The sequence below is a fragment of the Carassius carassius genome, chromosome 3, assembly GCF_963082965.1.
Source record: "Carassius carassius chromosome 3, fCarCar2.1, whole genome shotgun sequence".
Classification (NCBI taxonomy): domain Eukaryota; kingdom Metazoa; phylum Chordata; class Actinopteri; order Cypriniformes; family Cyprinidae; genus Carassius; species Carassius carassius.
This window is the reverse complement of record NC_081757.1, coordinates 11630273-11648019: the sequence shown is the minus strand read 5'-3', so window position 1 is coordinate 11648019 and position 17747 is coordinate 11630273. Positions and strand designations below refer to the sequence as shown.

The 17747-nt window shown below is 35.3% G+C and overlaps 1 protein-coding gene across 2 annotated transcripts; it reads right to left on the bottom strand.

Annotated features, from left to right (window-relative positions):
* Positions 1 to 898: 898 nt before the first annotated feature.
* Positions 899 to 17365, bottom strand: LOC132119357 (tetraspanin-18-like). Of its 2 annotated transcripts, none has more exons than XM_059529230.1 (8): positions 17280 to 17365; positions 6056 to 6151; positions 5480 to 5674; positions 2659 to 2733; positions 2475 to 2573; positions 2236 to 2397; positions 1801 to 1884; positions 899 to 1546 (listed from the first exon to the last, which is right to left on the bottom strand). In XM_059529230.1, exons 1-8 carry the CDS (start codon positions 17280 to 17282, stop codon positions 1499 to 1501), a joined length of 762 nt encoding a protein of 253 aa, XP_059385213.1. In that variant the 5' UTR covers positions 17283 to 17365; the 3' UTR covers positions 899 to 1498. The 2 variants fall into 2 exon arrangements, with proteins under 2 accessions (XP_059385213.1, XP_059385222.1); XM_059529239.1 differs by having other exon boundaries at positions 17289 to 17365.
* Between the last annotated feature and the right edge of the window lie 382 nt (positions 17366 to 17747).

Genomic DNA, 17747 nt, shown 5'->3' with positions numbered 1-17747 from the left:
TTTTGGAGAGTGATTGTCAAACCTGGTCCCCCATTTCTGATAGATCTGATTCAACTACTTTCCTCCTTAGAAGAGTGTTGCATGTCCTACTGTAAACTGGCTATGGTGAAAGAAGGAATGTGTTGGTTGTGTCCAGTGTGAGCAATAAAGTCTACCTCCTATTTCATGTACAAACAAATATATATTATTTACAATTTAAACATTTTAAAAACAATGCCCATAAAGCAGGCAAACAAAATGAAACGGGCAGTTAGCATTGAGAAAATAATTGCAGGTAGTCAATGAAATGAAAATCAGGTAACATGATGTTGCTGACAGGTGGTTAATGGATGATTAGCACTTGAAAAAAGCTAATTCATTCTGGTTGTGAACCTAATCACAAGCTTGTCCAACGTGCTGAAAACATGAACTACTGATCTTCCATACCCCTGCACTATTTTAGTTAAAAACAGTTAATGATGAAACTGGGATTAAGGCATTTTAGGCTTCTTACCTGCTTTCCTGTGTGTCTCTTTAGTCCCAGTACACTGCCCAGGATATTTATCTTGTACTTACAGCCCGAGGCAGCTAAGCAACTTGTAGTTCTTTTTTCCATTCATTTCTTTTTCTGTGAACTGTAAACCACTTTCATATTACTGTAGGTAGGTTTTAAAATTGGGCTTCCTAGATAATCATTTTTTGTATGAAATATTTATACACCACTCTGGAGTTTTGGGTTGGACTTAAATCATACATTTCCCATAAATCATACATTTCCCATAAATCCACATAGTTCAGTGTACTGACACATTTATTAAAGCCATAATTGGTTTATGTAGTATTTAGTATGTGCTAAAAAATTTATGTTTTTGCTATTGGAATAGCCATAGTCAAACGGTGATGGGAAACACAATGCAAATAAGCACTGCAGATTGTTTATTTTTATTTTTTATATCATTCAATGTCGTGTACAACAGATACATCACAAATACAGCACAGTTTTGCTAAAATCACATAAAATATTCATGGTTGCAACTCACAAAACATTACTTTATAGAAGCTGCTAGCCTCTTGGTTTTATACAGAAACAAGCACACACACACACAAACCAATCTTCTCTGTTTCACAGACATACACTCCCATTCACACAGTGTAGTTTTTTAAGCATGGCTCTGGAGCAGTGGTGAACAATCTACTTATATAAGAGGTAAACATCTTGGTACAAATCAGTCTTTTTGTCATCTATAAATATTCAACCAAATATCAGTGCAAGGTGTCCTCCATTAACCTTTAAGGACTGCCATAGATGCCACCCTTAATTTATGAATGATTTCACAAGTACTTCAAAGTCCCAGCTGTGAAGTACAATACATTTTTGGCAATTCTCAGATATTCCAACATAACAACATAGAGATGGCAAATATATAAGTGTTTTCTTCTTTTTCTTATTTGAAAATTTCTTCCATACCAGGCCATGTTCTTCCTCCTCGAAATGTCCTTAATTTACTGCATGTTCATATTACTGAATTCCCCTAAACAAACACATAGCAAACACCATGGCAAAAAGCTGACGGGAGAGAAAGAAAAACAAATATAGTTTAGCAAAGAGTTCAATGAAAATAACTGTTAAAAAAAACGTCTGTATTCTACATTCATTTGAATAGAATTGTGAGAAGCCCGTTTCATGGCAAAGTCACTTCTACTCTCTCCACTAGGTGGCAATCACAAGCCATAGTTCTTGCAAAACAAATAGTCATCACATTCCAAGTGTAAACCCATCACATCATACTTTATTATTAAAAAGCAAAATCAAAACCTTACTTCAATAGTCAGCACCACAATAGCGAGGGCTCCAGCCATGTAGATGTACGTCTCAAAATAGTCCACCACTGCTGAATAACAGCCCTGTTTCAAAGAAGTACATGTTTTAATATGAGATAACAAAATGTTGTTTCAGTGGATATTGAATTTCGAATTCATTAGAAGCTAGCTACTGATATAATGTAATTCCAGATTGCTTAGAATTAATGTATATATACTAACAGAAGAGTATATGAGTAAGAAACTCAAATCATTCATTTGAAGAGCTATTACATAGACAGGGTCATATTACCGCTTTGTACTTTCTCAAAAATAACATATTTACTTCCTTTTGATTTTGCTTTTCATTCTTTTTTCTACATAATTTCTTGATGCATTTCTCGCTGCATATTCATTCCCATTCATTTACTAATTTGTACTAAACTCATTGCTGACCTTGTTACGAATTGGCATAATTCCCTTGAGACACTCCTCTTTGCTTATCATTAGATCGTTCCTCTGGCAACAGACCTCTGGCACTAGTCTGCTGGGGTTCAGCCGTCTGAAGAGGCTCTGATCATCAAAGTCTTCAGCACTGTTCACCCCACAGCAATCAAACTAGGAAGACACCAATACCCAGTTAAACGACTTTAATGCCATCATTGTGTTATATTTTGTACAGCATGTTATCGTACTGTAGTCATAATGGCGTTCCATGTGGAGGTGAAGACATCAGTGCTGTTGGTGCCTTGGTAATGTGTTTTCAGCTCCTTGGTGAAGTAATCTCTGGTGAGCTGTTGATCCACAGATAGACATTAGTAACGAGAGCAGAGGTATATTACTGGTGGCTTGATAATATCCAGCTATAATAATACTCACATGCTCCCGGAAAATGAATGCCAGAATGGCCACTGCCAACTCTGCCAGGAATATGATGAGTATGAGCATGAAGAACTGTGGGAGAAAAACTGGATATTTGCATCTAAATCAGATGTGAACAGGAATTCACAATATTAAAGGGATACTCCACCCTAAAATGAAAATGTTGTCATTAATCACTTACCCCCATGTCGTTCCAAACCCCGTAAAAGCTATGTTTGTCTTCGGAACACAATTTAAGATATTTTGGATGAAAACCTGGAGGCTTGAGACTGTCCCATAGACTGCCAAGTTAATAACAGTGTCAAGGTCCATAAAAGGTATGAAAAATCGTCGTCAGAATAGTCCATCTGCCATCAGACATGTAATCTGGGTTACATGAAGCGACGGGAACACTTTTTGCGAGCAAAGAAAACAAAAATAACGACTTTATTCAATAATTCCTTTGTCAACCATCTTCTCTGTGTCACTCCATATCACCGTGCTGTGTGTGCTCTTCTGTGTCATCCGTGCCACAAGGATGCGCTGTTTCTACATGTTTTTAGCTTTGATTCGAAAGAAAACAGCGCATCCTTGTGGCACGGATTAATTATTGAATAAAGTCGTTATTTTTGTTGTTTTCGCTTACAAAAAGTGTTCTCGTCGCTTCATATAACCCAGATTGCACATCTGATGGCAGATGGAGTATTCTGATGACGACTTTTCATACCTTTTATGAACCTTGACACTGTTATTTACTTGGCAGCCTATGGCCTCGTTTACACTGCATGTCTTGATCCCCAATTCTGATTTGTTGCCTATATCCAATTTTTTTGGCTGTTCGTTTACACGTTCTTTCAATTGTAACCCATATCCAATTCATGTGTTAACATTTGCTATACCACCTGAAACATCGCGCATGCGTTGTTGTCATTTACAGCCTCCACATGTGCTTCCTCATGAAAATACTGTGCTGACAAAACGAGTCACAATGAGCAAAAAAAAAAAAAAATTTCCATTAAAAGATCTTAAAAATTATTTATGATTTGTTGGAATCGGACAAAAAGTCGCACCCATTTTAAGTCAATGTGTGAAGTCCTCCATCTTTTCTTAAAATTAATTGCTATATTTATAGTCACAATACAGTTTTTTTTTATTTTATCTTTGCTATTAGAAATAAGAACATATGCAACAACAAAAAAACAGAACAAATAGCCTAGAAAGAAACAAATAATGCATTACCTTCATCATTTTATATCTTAAGTAAAGCATTCATGTACGAAAAAAATAATCAAATGTAAAAATAACTTAAGTGTGTTCTTTTCAAATAAACTGATTATTAAAACTACAAAAGCAGTTCAGCGAAGTGCAGCGAGTGATTCCCTCTTTTCTTTTGTTGTAAGATTAAAATTATGATAACGATACAGACGTCCTATAATGTAATGCACGGATCTAATATAATGTTACACATCAGATGGTTTCCCCAAACAGTTCCCTAAGCATTCACTTAAGACAGAGCAGATGATGTTTGCATGAATTCTAAAATACTGTAATTCTATACATGTATTTATTGGGATCGCGCGCCATCAGAAGTGCTGTTATATGCACTAACTTCAGATGACAGTCAGCGCGAGCGGAGAAAACGTACCTACTGTAACGTTAATCCTCTCAGAAAATGTACAAATAAAGATAATTGTAGATGTTTAATTACTACTTGGAGCATTTTTACCTTTTTTTGCCTTTGGCTCAAAACCGCCAGTGCAAATTTACACTCATTTTGTCTGCACAGGTCACATACGACATCATTAAACTGCGGAGAAGTACCAAATTGTTGCAGTTTTAATGACGTATAGAACGCAATGCCTCAGATAATCTGATCTCCCTGTTTACATGACAGTCGAACTGGCACATATCTGATTTATATCCGATTTGTTTCCATATATGAATGAGGCCTGAAACCAATCTCGAAATATGCATGCGCTTTTTTTTACTGTTTACACTGTCATAGAACAGATCCGATCTGTGTCACATATGAGCAAAAAATTGGAATTGGGTCACATTTAACTGGCAGTGTAAACAAGTCCTATGGGACAGTCTCAAGCCTCCAGGTTTTCATACAAAATATCTTAAATTGTGTTCCGAAGACGAACGGAGCCTTTACGGGTTTGGAACGACATGGGGGTAAATGATTAATGACAACATTTTCATTTTGGGGTGGAGTTACCCTTTAATATAATTCTGGCTGATACTAATAAGCCAATTATTATTTTCATGTTATAGCCTATTTTAAAATGTTTATTATTCTGTTTAAATAAATTGATAATTTATATCAGATGTGATTGAATCAGTTCTGAATCAGATGTGAAGAACTTCAGATGCCTAAATATGCAACAAATAAGCATTATTAGGTATTACACACATTGCCTTTTTTATGCTAAATAGGGATGTGCGATATTAATATAATTCTGATGCTGATAAGCCAATTTTTTTATGTTATGGCTGATATTAGAATATATATTTATGTCTAAATAAATATAAATAAAATATATTTTTTAAATGCTACAACATTATAATGTATAACTAATATATTAATTATAAGTACATTTTATTGTAATATTTGTTAAAGAGTAGTGTCGTAGTTTAATATATATATATATTAATATACCAGTATGTAAAGTATATATACCGGTATGTACTGTATGTATTTTAAGTGACCATTATAAGACAGCAAAAGTCATCTCAAATGTACAAAAGAGGTAAATGAGCATTTACAATAAATATCCAATATAGAGATATACTGTAATATGAATTATGTATCTAGTAATAAAAGAAAATTCCATACAAACAGTAGAAGACATTTATTTTCTCGTATGGCTCCGCAGCAGCCCAGAAATCCCAGTAGGAACAGCATCCCGCCCATGATCAAAATTGCATAGACTCCAGTGAACAGGAGAGGGTTGGCTGCCACAATCTCCCGGAAACCTGTCGGATCCACCAGCACCCAGATTCCCACCCCTAGAAGGAATGAACCTCCAAGCTAAAGGAGTAGAAAATGGCTTATTATAGATCCCAGTACAATATAAACACAAAATGTGATTTATGAAATAGCCATATTTAGCTTATCAATGTCACTGATGGTCAGTTTTTCTATGGAACAGCATATTTTCCCACAGCATTAGTGTGGTAGAGGGAAATTCATAAGGGTGCTAAAAAACAACTTTGAGGAACAAAGGAAGTGCATTGTGGTTCATGAGCAAAATGAAAGCACACTGGCTCAAGATCAGAGCGTTTTTTTTTTTGTGATACTGTAATGTTAACATTTGTTCAAAGTGACATCACTGCAAATCCCCCATTAGGAAGCTTCATTTTTAAGAGTGTATAATTCTCTCGTGCCATTCAAAAGAAAGAAAGAACTTACAAAAATAAAGAAGTTGAAGATGAACATGAGGTACTTGATGCAACTAAGACAGTCCCCCTCCATCCTTGTGCCTCTTGTTGAAGCTTCTCCTTGCCCCTGAGGAAGCATCGTAAGAAACAAAGAGAGGCGTTACTCCACAGGAGATGCGAACGTCACATCCTCCATTTAAAGAGAAGTCCATGAGTCAGCGTTGTCAGTGGCTGGTGGGCTTTTGTATTTTTAAGCTCATTGAGTGAGATCATTTTGTGAATTTGTCACTTAAATAATACACTGGCATTGACAAAACACACATTGACAGACATATTGTGCTCAGGCGCTCCAGATGAATAATGCCGCATTATGTATTTCAAAGAATGACTGGCAGCTCCTGTAATCATATGCCTGGAAATGTAACACAAAAATGTACGTAAAACAGAGTTCACAGCATTTTCTCTATAAAAACATTTCACACCGACTGCTCATGCATGTTACATGCTGACTCGACGTACACGATGAGTTGTCTGTGAAAGGAAATATGGAGGAGGAGTACTGAAAGCAGGCAGCTTGGCTAAAAAACACCATCAGGACAGCTGGAGCACATTTGCTCATCTTCACACCAGGAGCGATCCTCTGCCGGCTAAATAAACATGTCCTTTCATCACTCCAGACCGCAAGCTGCGTGTCCCAGTATTTCTCTGAAATTCATCTAAACACTCAAGCTCTTTTCTGTTTATATGCTCCAGGTGTTTTCAAACGATGTTCCATCACCTGTGCTTCTTTAATGATGCAAATTTCCCTTTCCTCTGCTACGAGACAGTACATGGTGCACAGTGTACAAAAACAGTATTAGAAGGTGCTAATACAACATAATGAGTAGTCGAATTAGATTCTGGTTGCCCAAAGTTAATGATCATTTTTAGTCTGTCCTGCATTTATACTCAGAACTCCTGCTTTTCAGCCTTGTGATGATAAAGAATACCTGTTTGATGCTTTTTCCCGCTTTTTCTTTTTAGAGTAATAAGGTTGATGGTAAGTGCTCCCTCCATGAAAAGCTTAAATGTCCCTTGCTGACAATGCACTCTCTATAATTACAGGCCATTAGGGGAATTTAGGTTAATGATGGCACAGTTCTTCATTAGTGCATTGGGTCCAGAGCTCACCTCCCACAGGTACCTTTGACTTTGCTTCTGCCTCAAAAACCGGCCCTTGGGATCAGGTGAAGCAGCAGTGCGTATAATAACAGACGGCCTCTCATATTTGCTGGTTCGCTATGACCAACCAGGGTCTCAGCTAGCCTTCTGCAGCTGTGGTCCCTGTAAAAATAGCTCCGAACAGCTGGCCGATTTCACGGGAGCTGACGGTAGATAATTCCACCTCTCTTCTCACGGAACGGTTCTGGCATAATTCAATAATCCCCCCCAGCCTGGTTTTTCCAAAGCAATTTCCTGTGCAACACTGGGAGTCAGTCAGGTGTTATAAGTGGCGGAATGGAAGGGACCTTGGGAGCCCTGCTAAACTCGGTTAACTCACAGGTGGGTGAGCAATTTTATTTGTATGTGGGTGGTTGGCCATATCAGTCTTCTTAGATTAAGACCACCAGCCTCAGAAGGTTTGAAGGCTCAGCCCACAAGTCTCGAGGCCATTATCACAGAGCCACAGCTGTCTTTTTTTTACTGAAGTCTTTAAACATCATCACAAAAATCCAGACACTCCAACAAATGGATAAAAGTTGCATTACATAAATTAATGGACCGTGTAAAGTTTCTGTTTGTATCTTTGTACTCTATTTAATTCATTTACTTTTATCAACAGTGCCGCTTTCCTTAAACATCATCTGAAAGGCTCCAGACTGCATGCAAAATAGTCAAATACTAATTTACAACAATAATTAAAAATCTAGTCAGCATTGGCACCAGTCGTTTCGGTATCATTCCATGGGGTTATTCTATTTAAACACATCTTTGCACACCAGGGTTTCCAACGAGCTCCAAAGTACATACCACAAGCCACTGTGTCTGATTTGTGAACAAATTATGGTAACACTTTAGAATACTGTTTCTTACTTACTACATAACTAATAAGGAATTATTGAAGAACTAACAGGTGATTATTCATTAACACTTAACTCACTACTGTTAACTACTAAGGAAGATATGTTAATTAATCAGTATGTAATATAATTTTATGATTATGTTAAGTAACAGTTAGCTAATCAATAACTAATGTATTCTGTCATACCTCCTGAAGAACTACTATTAATTATCTATTAGATAGGGTTCAAGAAAAATAACTATGAAGTAACTACTAATGAACAGTTTTACACAATTACATTGAATTGTGACCCTTTCATATAAATGTTATTAGCAATAGAAGTAGTAGTGTGAAATATATGCAATATTAATAAATGCAATACATTTTATACAGGTTTTGCCTATGTAGTGAATTGTTTTGTGAGTGTGTTTTGTAAGAAATCAGCTTCCACTAGGAACCCCACCATGACTCCAGTACCTTGCGATAACTTACCTTAGTCTTTATATTTTATATACATTATCATTAATTCAATTTCTTTATGTAAGGCAAAGCCTGAGGAAAAGTGATAATACAGGTATCCAATTTGTAATTAATAAAGAATTATAAGATAATTCTGCGGGACTTATTTTAAGCCTGAAACATTAGGCCTATTCTAAAGTGAAAATATTGGGAACCCATTAGTAATTAATAAAGAATTATTAGATAATTCCTCAAGAATTACTTAGAATCTGAAACAGTATTCTAAAGTGAAAACATAGGGAACCCATTAGTAATTAATAATTAATTATCAAATAATTCTGCAGGACTTATTTTGAACCTGAAACATAAGGCCTATTCTAAAGTGAAAATATTGGGAACCCATTAGTAATTAATAAAGAATTATCAGATAATTCTTGAAGAATTACTTAGAATCTGAAACAGTATTCTAAAGTGAAAACATAGGGAACCCATTAGTAATTAATAATTAATGAACAAATAATTCTGCAGGACTTCATTTGAACCTGAAACATTAGGCTTATTCTAAAGTGAAAATTTTGAGAACCCATTAGTAATTAATAAAGAATTATCAGATAATTCTGTAGGAATTACTTAGAACCTGAAACAGTATTCTAAAGTGAAAACATAGGGAACCCATTAGTAATTAATAAAGATTTATCAGATAATTTTGCAGGACTTACTTAGAACCTGAAACAGAATTCTAAAGTGAACCTATTAGTAAATAATAATAAACTACATCATTTTGACTAAAATCTGTTTATTTCAGTTAAGAACATTTCTTAATACAGCATATTTTATTCCATTTTAACATGTATACTGCCCACATTTTAACTAATTTAACAAACATTTCATAATCAAAAGTTAAACATTTAGAAGCAAACAAAATCCATATTTCATTTCCATTATAAGCTAATAAGTTGGCTGTAACAAAGTTTGAACTTTGTACTTGTCCTTTTACTCAAGTAATTTTGAAAATGAATAGGCCTACTTTTTATTTTTACTGGCGTAATATTTTATTGGGGTATCTGTACTTTTACTCAAGTACTTGAATTGTCGGACATAGCCTGATTATTATAGTGATTATTTGTGTATAACTGTTCATTAGTAGTTACTTCATAGTTATTTTTCTTGAACCTTAACTAGTAAATAATTAATAGTAGTTCTTCAGGAGGTATCACAGAATATATTAGTTACTGATTAGCTAACTGTTATTTAACACAATCATAAAATTATATTAAATACTGATTAGTTAACACATCTTTCTTAGTAGTTAACAGTAGTGAGTTAAGTGTTAATGAATAATCACCTGTTAGTTCTTCAATAATTCCTTATCAGTTAAGTAGTAAGTAAGAAACAGTATTCTAAAGTGTTACCCAAATTATTTTTATGAAGTGATTAAAAAGATTCACAAAACAACCTTAAATAATACGCAAGTTAAGGGCCAAGTTTTCCTTTTTAAGCTTTTTAAATTATACTCAACCTCGGATGAGCATGGACAGATAAGTTTGACATATGCAAAGTAGCACCTTGGATTCATTCTCTCTCAACACTGATTTGTAATTTTTGTCATCATAAGAACTGTGAATCATTCAAGGGTGCTTTTCCCAAAAGTATAGTTAGCCAACTATGTTTGCAAGTTCTAATGTTACCAGCATAGTTCAACAATTTGGTGCTTTCTGAATACATACTGAAGTCCCAATGAACATTCGCAAAGAGCATTTGCAAATTTGTGTGGTTGAAAATACAGCTCTCGAACTGTGATTCAAATTATGGATATGCTACAAAGTTCCTGCATTTTTGGGAAACAATTGTGAGGAAGTTAGTCTCTCCAACTATGGCAGTTAAGCAGAAAGTTATGTCGCTGTTTGGGAAACACACCCCAGAACCGTTTCACGATTCATTCAAAAGTATGTTTACATGGAACCAATCAGTTTAAAATCGCATTGTTCATTGTTGGCTCAGTCAAATAAAAATTGAAAAATGAAATCTGATTCAAAGATGCTAGCACACATGCACAGTGCAGTGATGTTTACAGCTTACAAACATTTATGTGTATGTTTAATTAGGTTTTATGTTTTATGATCTGGTCAGTGGCAGAGACTGAAAATTAGCTGAAAAAGCTTTTTTAATTTTTTTTTTTTCATCAAAGCATTAAGCCAGTTATGCTCGCTGTAGCTCTTGTGTCTTGTGGCGTCTTTCTCTGTTTCTGATTGTGGCAACTGATGCAATGCACATGTGCTGAACATTGAAATAGATGTAATGCTAATGTAAACGTAAAGAAATATGTAAATCTGATGGCAATGTTGAGGGTAGAACTTTCAGTTTGAAATTAAATGTGATAAAATTAAATCAGATTGCCAATAATTAGAGCATGTAAACACAATAAAAGTAATTTTATGGATAAATCCAGTTTAAAATAAATATGTTACTAGTAATTAAAGATAAATAATCACAGCCAAATGTTATTGTAGTAAATCTTTGTTCAGTAGAATATTTGATGTTTCTTTTCATAAATAAGCAAACATTATCTTTAAAAACAGACTGACCTTTATATATTGCGCAAATAAAATCAGGATCACTACAGAACTAAACCGCTTCTTGATCCAGTAAATCTACAGTTTGTCAAATAAATAGCCATTTGGCTTCTGTTCAGTTAAAACTCAAATATTTGCTTATCAGATTACACAATCTTGGATTTGTTGCTCACTGAACTCAAAAATCATTCCCAAAAAAACTGTGTTTTTAAAACCGATGGGACCTTTTGAACTGTAGAAGGGAAAAACACTGCACTCTTAGAGCAGTAGATGAGAGTCAATGACCGAGGAGATAGCGGGGCAGGATTGAGCTATGATTTCTGCATCCAGCTACAGAACACGACCAATCACACACACTGCCTCTGCCTCTTACAGAATAAATCAACCTGTCACAGCTGCCTGGAGGAAGCCTAGCATACACATGAAGTGTTTTCACACAGCTCTGGCAAAACACTGAATTCACAATGCACTCATCCATCACGAGACAGCCTCCAACTGGGTGGTACAGCTCAGAGAGAGGCAGTCAGGAGGATCTTCTTCATCCACTTCTCACATTGTGTGTAAACACTTGTTATAAGCTATTTGAGTGCGACGTGAGAACATTGCTCTTCAAGCCATGTACATGTTTGTTTCAGCTGACCCATGAGTTCCAGCACTGGTGTAAAATCTTTCCATCTGGTTGGTTTCTTCTGGTTGTGAAGTACAAATTGCTTAATAAATAATATCATTAGGCAACATGTTTCTGATTGAATAATTACCATGTACCAAAACAGCACTTGAGTTAAAACTGCACTCTATTTTGGTAAAGGATGTCACACCTACTGACTGCCTCTGCTGAAGTCTTGCTGTCTTTTGTTAGAGGTCTGTCACATTTACCTCTTAAAAATGGAGGATAGGTGTCAGACTAAACGACTGCCTCTGACATTTCCCTCCGATTCCCTGTCACGAACTGCAATGTCCATTTTGGCAGCAAATCAATCTGAAGCTCTGAAGTTAAATAAATATAGGAATACCATACAACCAACAAACTACTGCCTGAATTAAGATGCAATGAAAAAGTATGTTTACTGGCAGCTTCAGCGAGAACAAACAAATATGGTTACAAAATATCTCAAAATATTTATTCACTTTCATGTCGCTCTAAACCTTTATTTGAAGATGTTTTGAAAAGTGTCTCAGTGTTTTTTGTCAGATGCATACAATCATAATTTGTCTTTACAGGGTGAATGCTGACAGATTTTTTTCATTTTCAGTAAATATTTCTTTAACCACAAAGCCTACTACATCATATTTTGACACACAAATTTCTGAGGCCTCTGAATTATAAACTTTGCTGAAAAACCTGATTGACACAAACTCCTACAAGCTTTCTGTCATCTGATTAAAAATGTATACTTAATCAAGTAAAAACCCTCTTAGTATATTTCTAAAATTTAGTGTAATTCTGTAGCAACAAAGAAATGAAGTTGTACATGTAATTGTATTGCATTACAGTGTTTTACTCCACAAAAAAAAAAGCTAAACTAAAACAAGCTTAGATCATCTCGCTGCCTATCATTTGGGAGTGACAACTGATAATTCATTTTATGTAAGAAGTCTGCTATTCTGTTATAAAGATCTCATTTATTTACATTACAAACAAATATCATTTATGTTTTGGATTTATTTTTTTACATTCATTTCTAAAGTTTAATAAACATTTTAAACACTTCAGCATTTGCTAAGAAGATGTTTGACAGACATGCACTACTATTAGACTAATGTTTGCTATGACAGTAACCAAAAGAAAAATAAGCCATCTATGTATATTGCATTGTAAAAGACAATAAACCAGACAGCATGTTTTTAACTTTTCTCATAACTGTATCAGCATGGGGCTTATTTCAGTGGAATATATTGAACTTAAAACACTTCAGCACTGAAAAGTCTCTATTTTGCATGTAATAACACAAAGAGAGAGATGAGTCAAAGTTAAAGCCTGATTTCAAAGGTTCAATTAGACAATTCCCTTCAACAATGTTTCCTGACAATACTGAAAAAACACAACACACACTTTGCAACATATCGATCAGACTCTAACATTAATAAACCATCTTAAAAGTCACAATCTTTGTAATACATTGTCAAAACAGGATCTATGGTTAGATGTACGGACCTCTCTCTTTCTAGTCCTTTTCAACCAAGTTGATATTTTTGGCATACATTCCTGAACTGAGACTGAACCTAAAGATTGTATTTTACCCCTGGGGAGCTTTTTCTTATTCCTCCCGGTCTTCTTATCCAAGCCCCTAAACCCCTTTTACCTTTTATAGCATGATATTAACTACATACAAAAATATGTTATTTTCCTCTTATGGGTCTCAACTGATAGGAACGACAAAAAATGTTGTGGAGGAGGGTGGAGGAACGATCCATATTAAAGAGCAGAAGTCAATGGTTGCTGTGCGAGGTGAGCCGAATGCTAACCAGACACATAAAGTGAATTTATAGGACTTGCCTCTTCTCTTTAGACAGTTACTGAAGCCCTTGGGAAACGGCTGTATCTGAGTTACCATCTCATGTGGCATCAGAACAAACATCATAAGCTCTGTATTAATGAACCGCGCTCTGGTGCACAACGAGGCAGTCAATGAATGCTACTCTTGTTTCTCAAAGCTAAAGGGCATCACTTAAAGGAAATAATTTAGAATAAAAAAAGAGGGGTTACTTTTCATGTAATAGCATGTTTTGAAGGATACAAGACTAAAACATGCTAAATGCATTACTGTAATATAAGTAGTTAATTTCAGAACATGCACAAGTAAAAACACTGCTATTATTTATGGCTTTCCCATCGCAGTCCGATGCCTTCAATCATTCACAGTCTCTGCATTCGAGAGCATGCTGTATCTGAGGATGATGTTTCTGAAGAGAGATGCCTGTGTATCTAATTATGTCAGCACCTCAATCTACCCAAGAGAGAAGCATACAGCAGTGCTAGAGCCAATCAATGCATTTAGGCTAAGAATTGATCTGTTGATTAGTTGCTGCACCAATATTCTCACCGCCTTTTCTTTTGAGATGAAGCTCATCATTTCTCAAGGTTCATGCAAAGTACACAGTAGAAACAGTGATTCTTCAATCCCTTCGATCACTATCAATCACCTGTATTTGGACTGTTAATCATCTTTTATGTACTTCAAGTTGACATGTAACAGAAGTAGTGACAGTTTTTCTGTCATATTTTGACATACATCCGTTGTATGTTTTGACAAACTTGGTTCTCTCCATCAGCTGCAAGAGGCAGATCTGAATGCGAGTTTGCAGTCAATTTTAAGAAAGAGGTAGGATTAATGCAGACTGAATGATTCTAGAAGTCCGGGATAAGTCACCTGTCATTTCACCAAAAGATATAGTTATAACATTGATTAAAAGTTATCAGAAAATAAATATTGGGTGGAATGAGTCTTTCATAATAAAATGCATTCGGAAAACAGTTGCAGTGAATTTACACTTAATGCTGACTTTAACTATGCAAACTTTAAAAGTTTTGATGATTAAATGTCTTCATAATCCTTCATACATTTGATGTATGAGAGGTTTCATCCACCATGTTCCCATTGGTATTCAGGAGCTGTTATTCTGAGCCTCACAAAATGCTATGACCTTCAAATGATGTGTTTTGACTCAGATGTAAGGTCAGACAGACAAAACTGAATTTTTTAAGAGAGTGCAAACACTGACCCTAAAATACTTCAGAGATCTGTGTATTGGTCAGTCCTTTTAGCAGAAGTCCACAGCATTATGCTGTAAGTGGTGGATATGTCAGGACAAAGCATATCGAACACCTAAACAAAAAATATTTCATCTGGAAATAATCAATAAATGCCAGAGTATCGTCTAACTAATAGGAATTATAAAACATGGGAATTATGAAATATAAAATACACGCAAAAGGGTCATTAGAGAAGTTAATATCAGTTCATCAATAAATATATATTACTAAATGAACAAATATTAGTACAAAAACAAATTAAATTAGACTCTTAATGGTGGTTGTCCACTAAAATTCTACATTAGACTAGAGTTAATAAGTGACAAAAACAACAGCCAATAAAGTAATTACAAAGTAAATTTGAAAAAGGGGACTACATTTTCTTGTAATTTAGGTACATTAATCTTTCCAGTTTGTCCAAAAATCCTCACTATGACAAACGGAGAGAATAACAATCCTGAAAACCAGCAAAAAGGAGAGTACATGATCATTAACATTCTCTATGTGTTAGCATAATGTTCACATTTCTAATTATTCTAAAAGGAAAGTTAGGCAGTTAGCGTTGGAGGGCAACTGGCTGCTAACTGATAGACACTGAACTGTGCTGTTCTTCTCTGTCTTTAGAGGATACCGCTCACAATCTGAGAGCAAGACAACTCCCAAAAGACATCTCGTACTTTAAGGACATGCTGAGAATGATACAAACATGTACGTGAGATTGGGTGGGTGTCTGGTTCCCTGAAAACAATGAATGGAATTTCAGGTTTTTATTGGCAAATGTTTGCATTTAAATAAACTTTGAGATTGCCAGACACCCTTTTGGACACGTAACCTCAAAAATACAAGCTTTCAGCAACAAAAAGCATGAACATGATGAAAATCCTCACCATTAGCTATACTGAATGTCTGTTAACACCCTGTTGAGATAAGGTTTGACAGACTCATGGAGCCAGAAACAAAAAACAGATCAATCCTGGAGGGAGAAGTATTGATAAAAAAAAAAGAAAAGAAAAAAAACCAGCAGGAAACCTTCTCGCACAAATACTTTACTCTTGAACCATCTGCTCTAAATACCAACAATAACATGAATGAACTAATGCAGAACAGTGTTAACACACTTCACACTGATCCTCTGTTCTGAGAAAGTTTAGTATACTGCGGTTCAGGCTCCTTCACATTTTTGCACTTACAAAGGAAGGAAAGGGAAAGCACTGCTAGACAAAACAAGTGTTAACAATGGGAAAAGGACATTTTATGGCATACAAATCTAGAGATTAAATTTACCCTTGTTCTTCTTGTACATTCTCAGAGCGGCTGAATGTAGTAAAAAGCCACATTTTACTCAGCATGAGTTATTTGTTCAGTGTGGGAATGTCTGAATTTGCTGATAGTGGAATCCTGGCAGCCTCCATTCAAAATGTCCTTTCGGATTGCTCAGAACTAGACACTTAACTCATGTTCAAATGAAACATTGTCTGTTTTCTCTCAGCTGTAATTTTCTTTTTTAAGACTTCAGGCTGAAGGCAACTGGCACTGCATATAATGTATATAACAAAACCTTCTGTTCCTAAAACATCTTAACCCTGTAAAGCCTGAGTCATTAAACAATAATCTGTTTAAAAAAAAAATTGTTAAATAAAAGTTATTGAAAATGTAGATAAAATATGTTTTACAATTTTTTTTTAGCTCATTTAGTCTGATATAGGAACATATGGAGCTTATAGTGGTGGAAAAAACAGCTCAACTCAAACCGAGTTGCATGTCGAATTTTGATTATGTTGATAATTTAGTGGCCAGAAATTTATGCAGCAGCCCTCATCATGTAGTCAAAATATACAATTAAAATGTTATAATGAGCAATAAGGTTGTCCAACAGCCAGATGAGTTTCAATCCTTCTCCTCCAGCAACCTGTTACTCATATAAAATGATTGCACTTAGAAAACAACAACGATCCAATCAATTCCCAATAGACAAAAGTCCAGCCCTGCATTTTGTTCTTGTTCGAAAAGCCCTTTTACTTGGATATACTTCACAATAAGCAAGAAATTATGATCAGAATTATCTATTTCATGCCAACTTTAAATGATTAGGAGGAGCATTTACCATTATACTGTCAATATGGCTTGACAAGCATTAGAGACAAACTATTGATTCTTCCAAGAAACTGTTAAAGGAGAAGTGTACTAAATCATACTGGGGAACACTGTGAAGCCAAGATCAAAATAAAAGTCGATGTATGATGAGGGTTTTATAAAAAACATGATTCTTTAGATGGAAGGTTGTTGATACACAAACAGGCAGCATTCCCAAGTTTAAATGTGAGGTTAAATTTAAGAATCAACTGAATGTTCATTTGCATGCTGACCTTAGTGACAAGAGCCAACAGATTTTGATGGCATGATTAAAAATGATCAAAATTCACCATACCATATGTACCTGTAAATGTCTCTCCCTTCCGGCTGATGGTAAGCGTGATGCTTTTCAGAAATCTGCTTCACTCTTCTTCTCTGAGACTGTGGATAAATGTGCAGAAAATGAAGAAATCATTATTTCACGTTACTTAGAAATGTAATAAAAATACTTTTACTGAGGCCTCATACTCAGCTCTCTTTAAAGCTTGCAATCATCTTGCTATTAGTATTCATGCATGCTTTTGGTGCTCCAAGTGTGAACAGATAGATGTCCCTTCCGAAACAAACAAGGGCATCCAACTAAGACAAAAGCCTCATGCTTATAATCTGACCAGTGACCTTGAGACCACTGGTGGCTATTATAAACACTGTCTTCACTCATAAAAAGAAGAATTTCTCCAGAGGCCCTCACAAGCAGTTTTTTCAATTTAACCTTCAAGCTCGAGGATGCTTCACATGCACAATTCTTCGGAGAACCAGAATA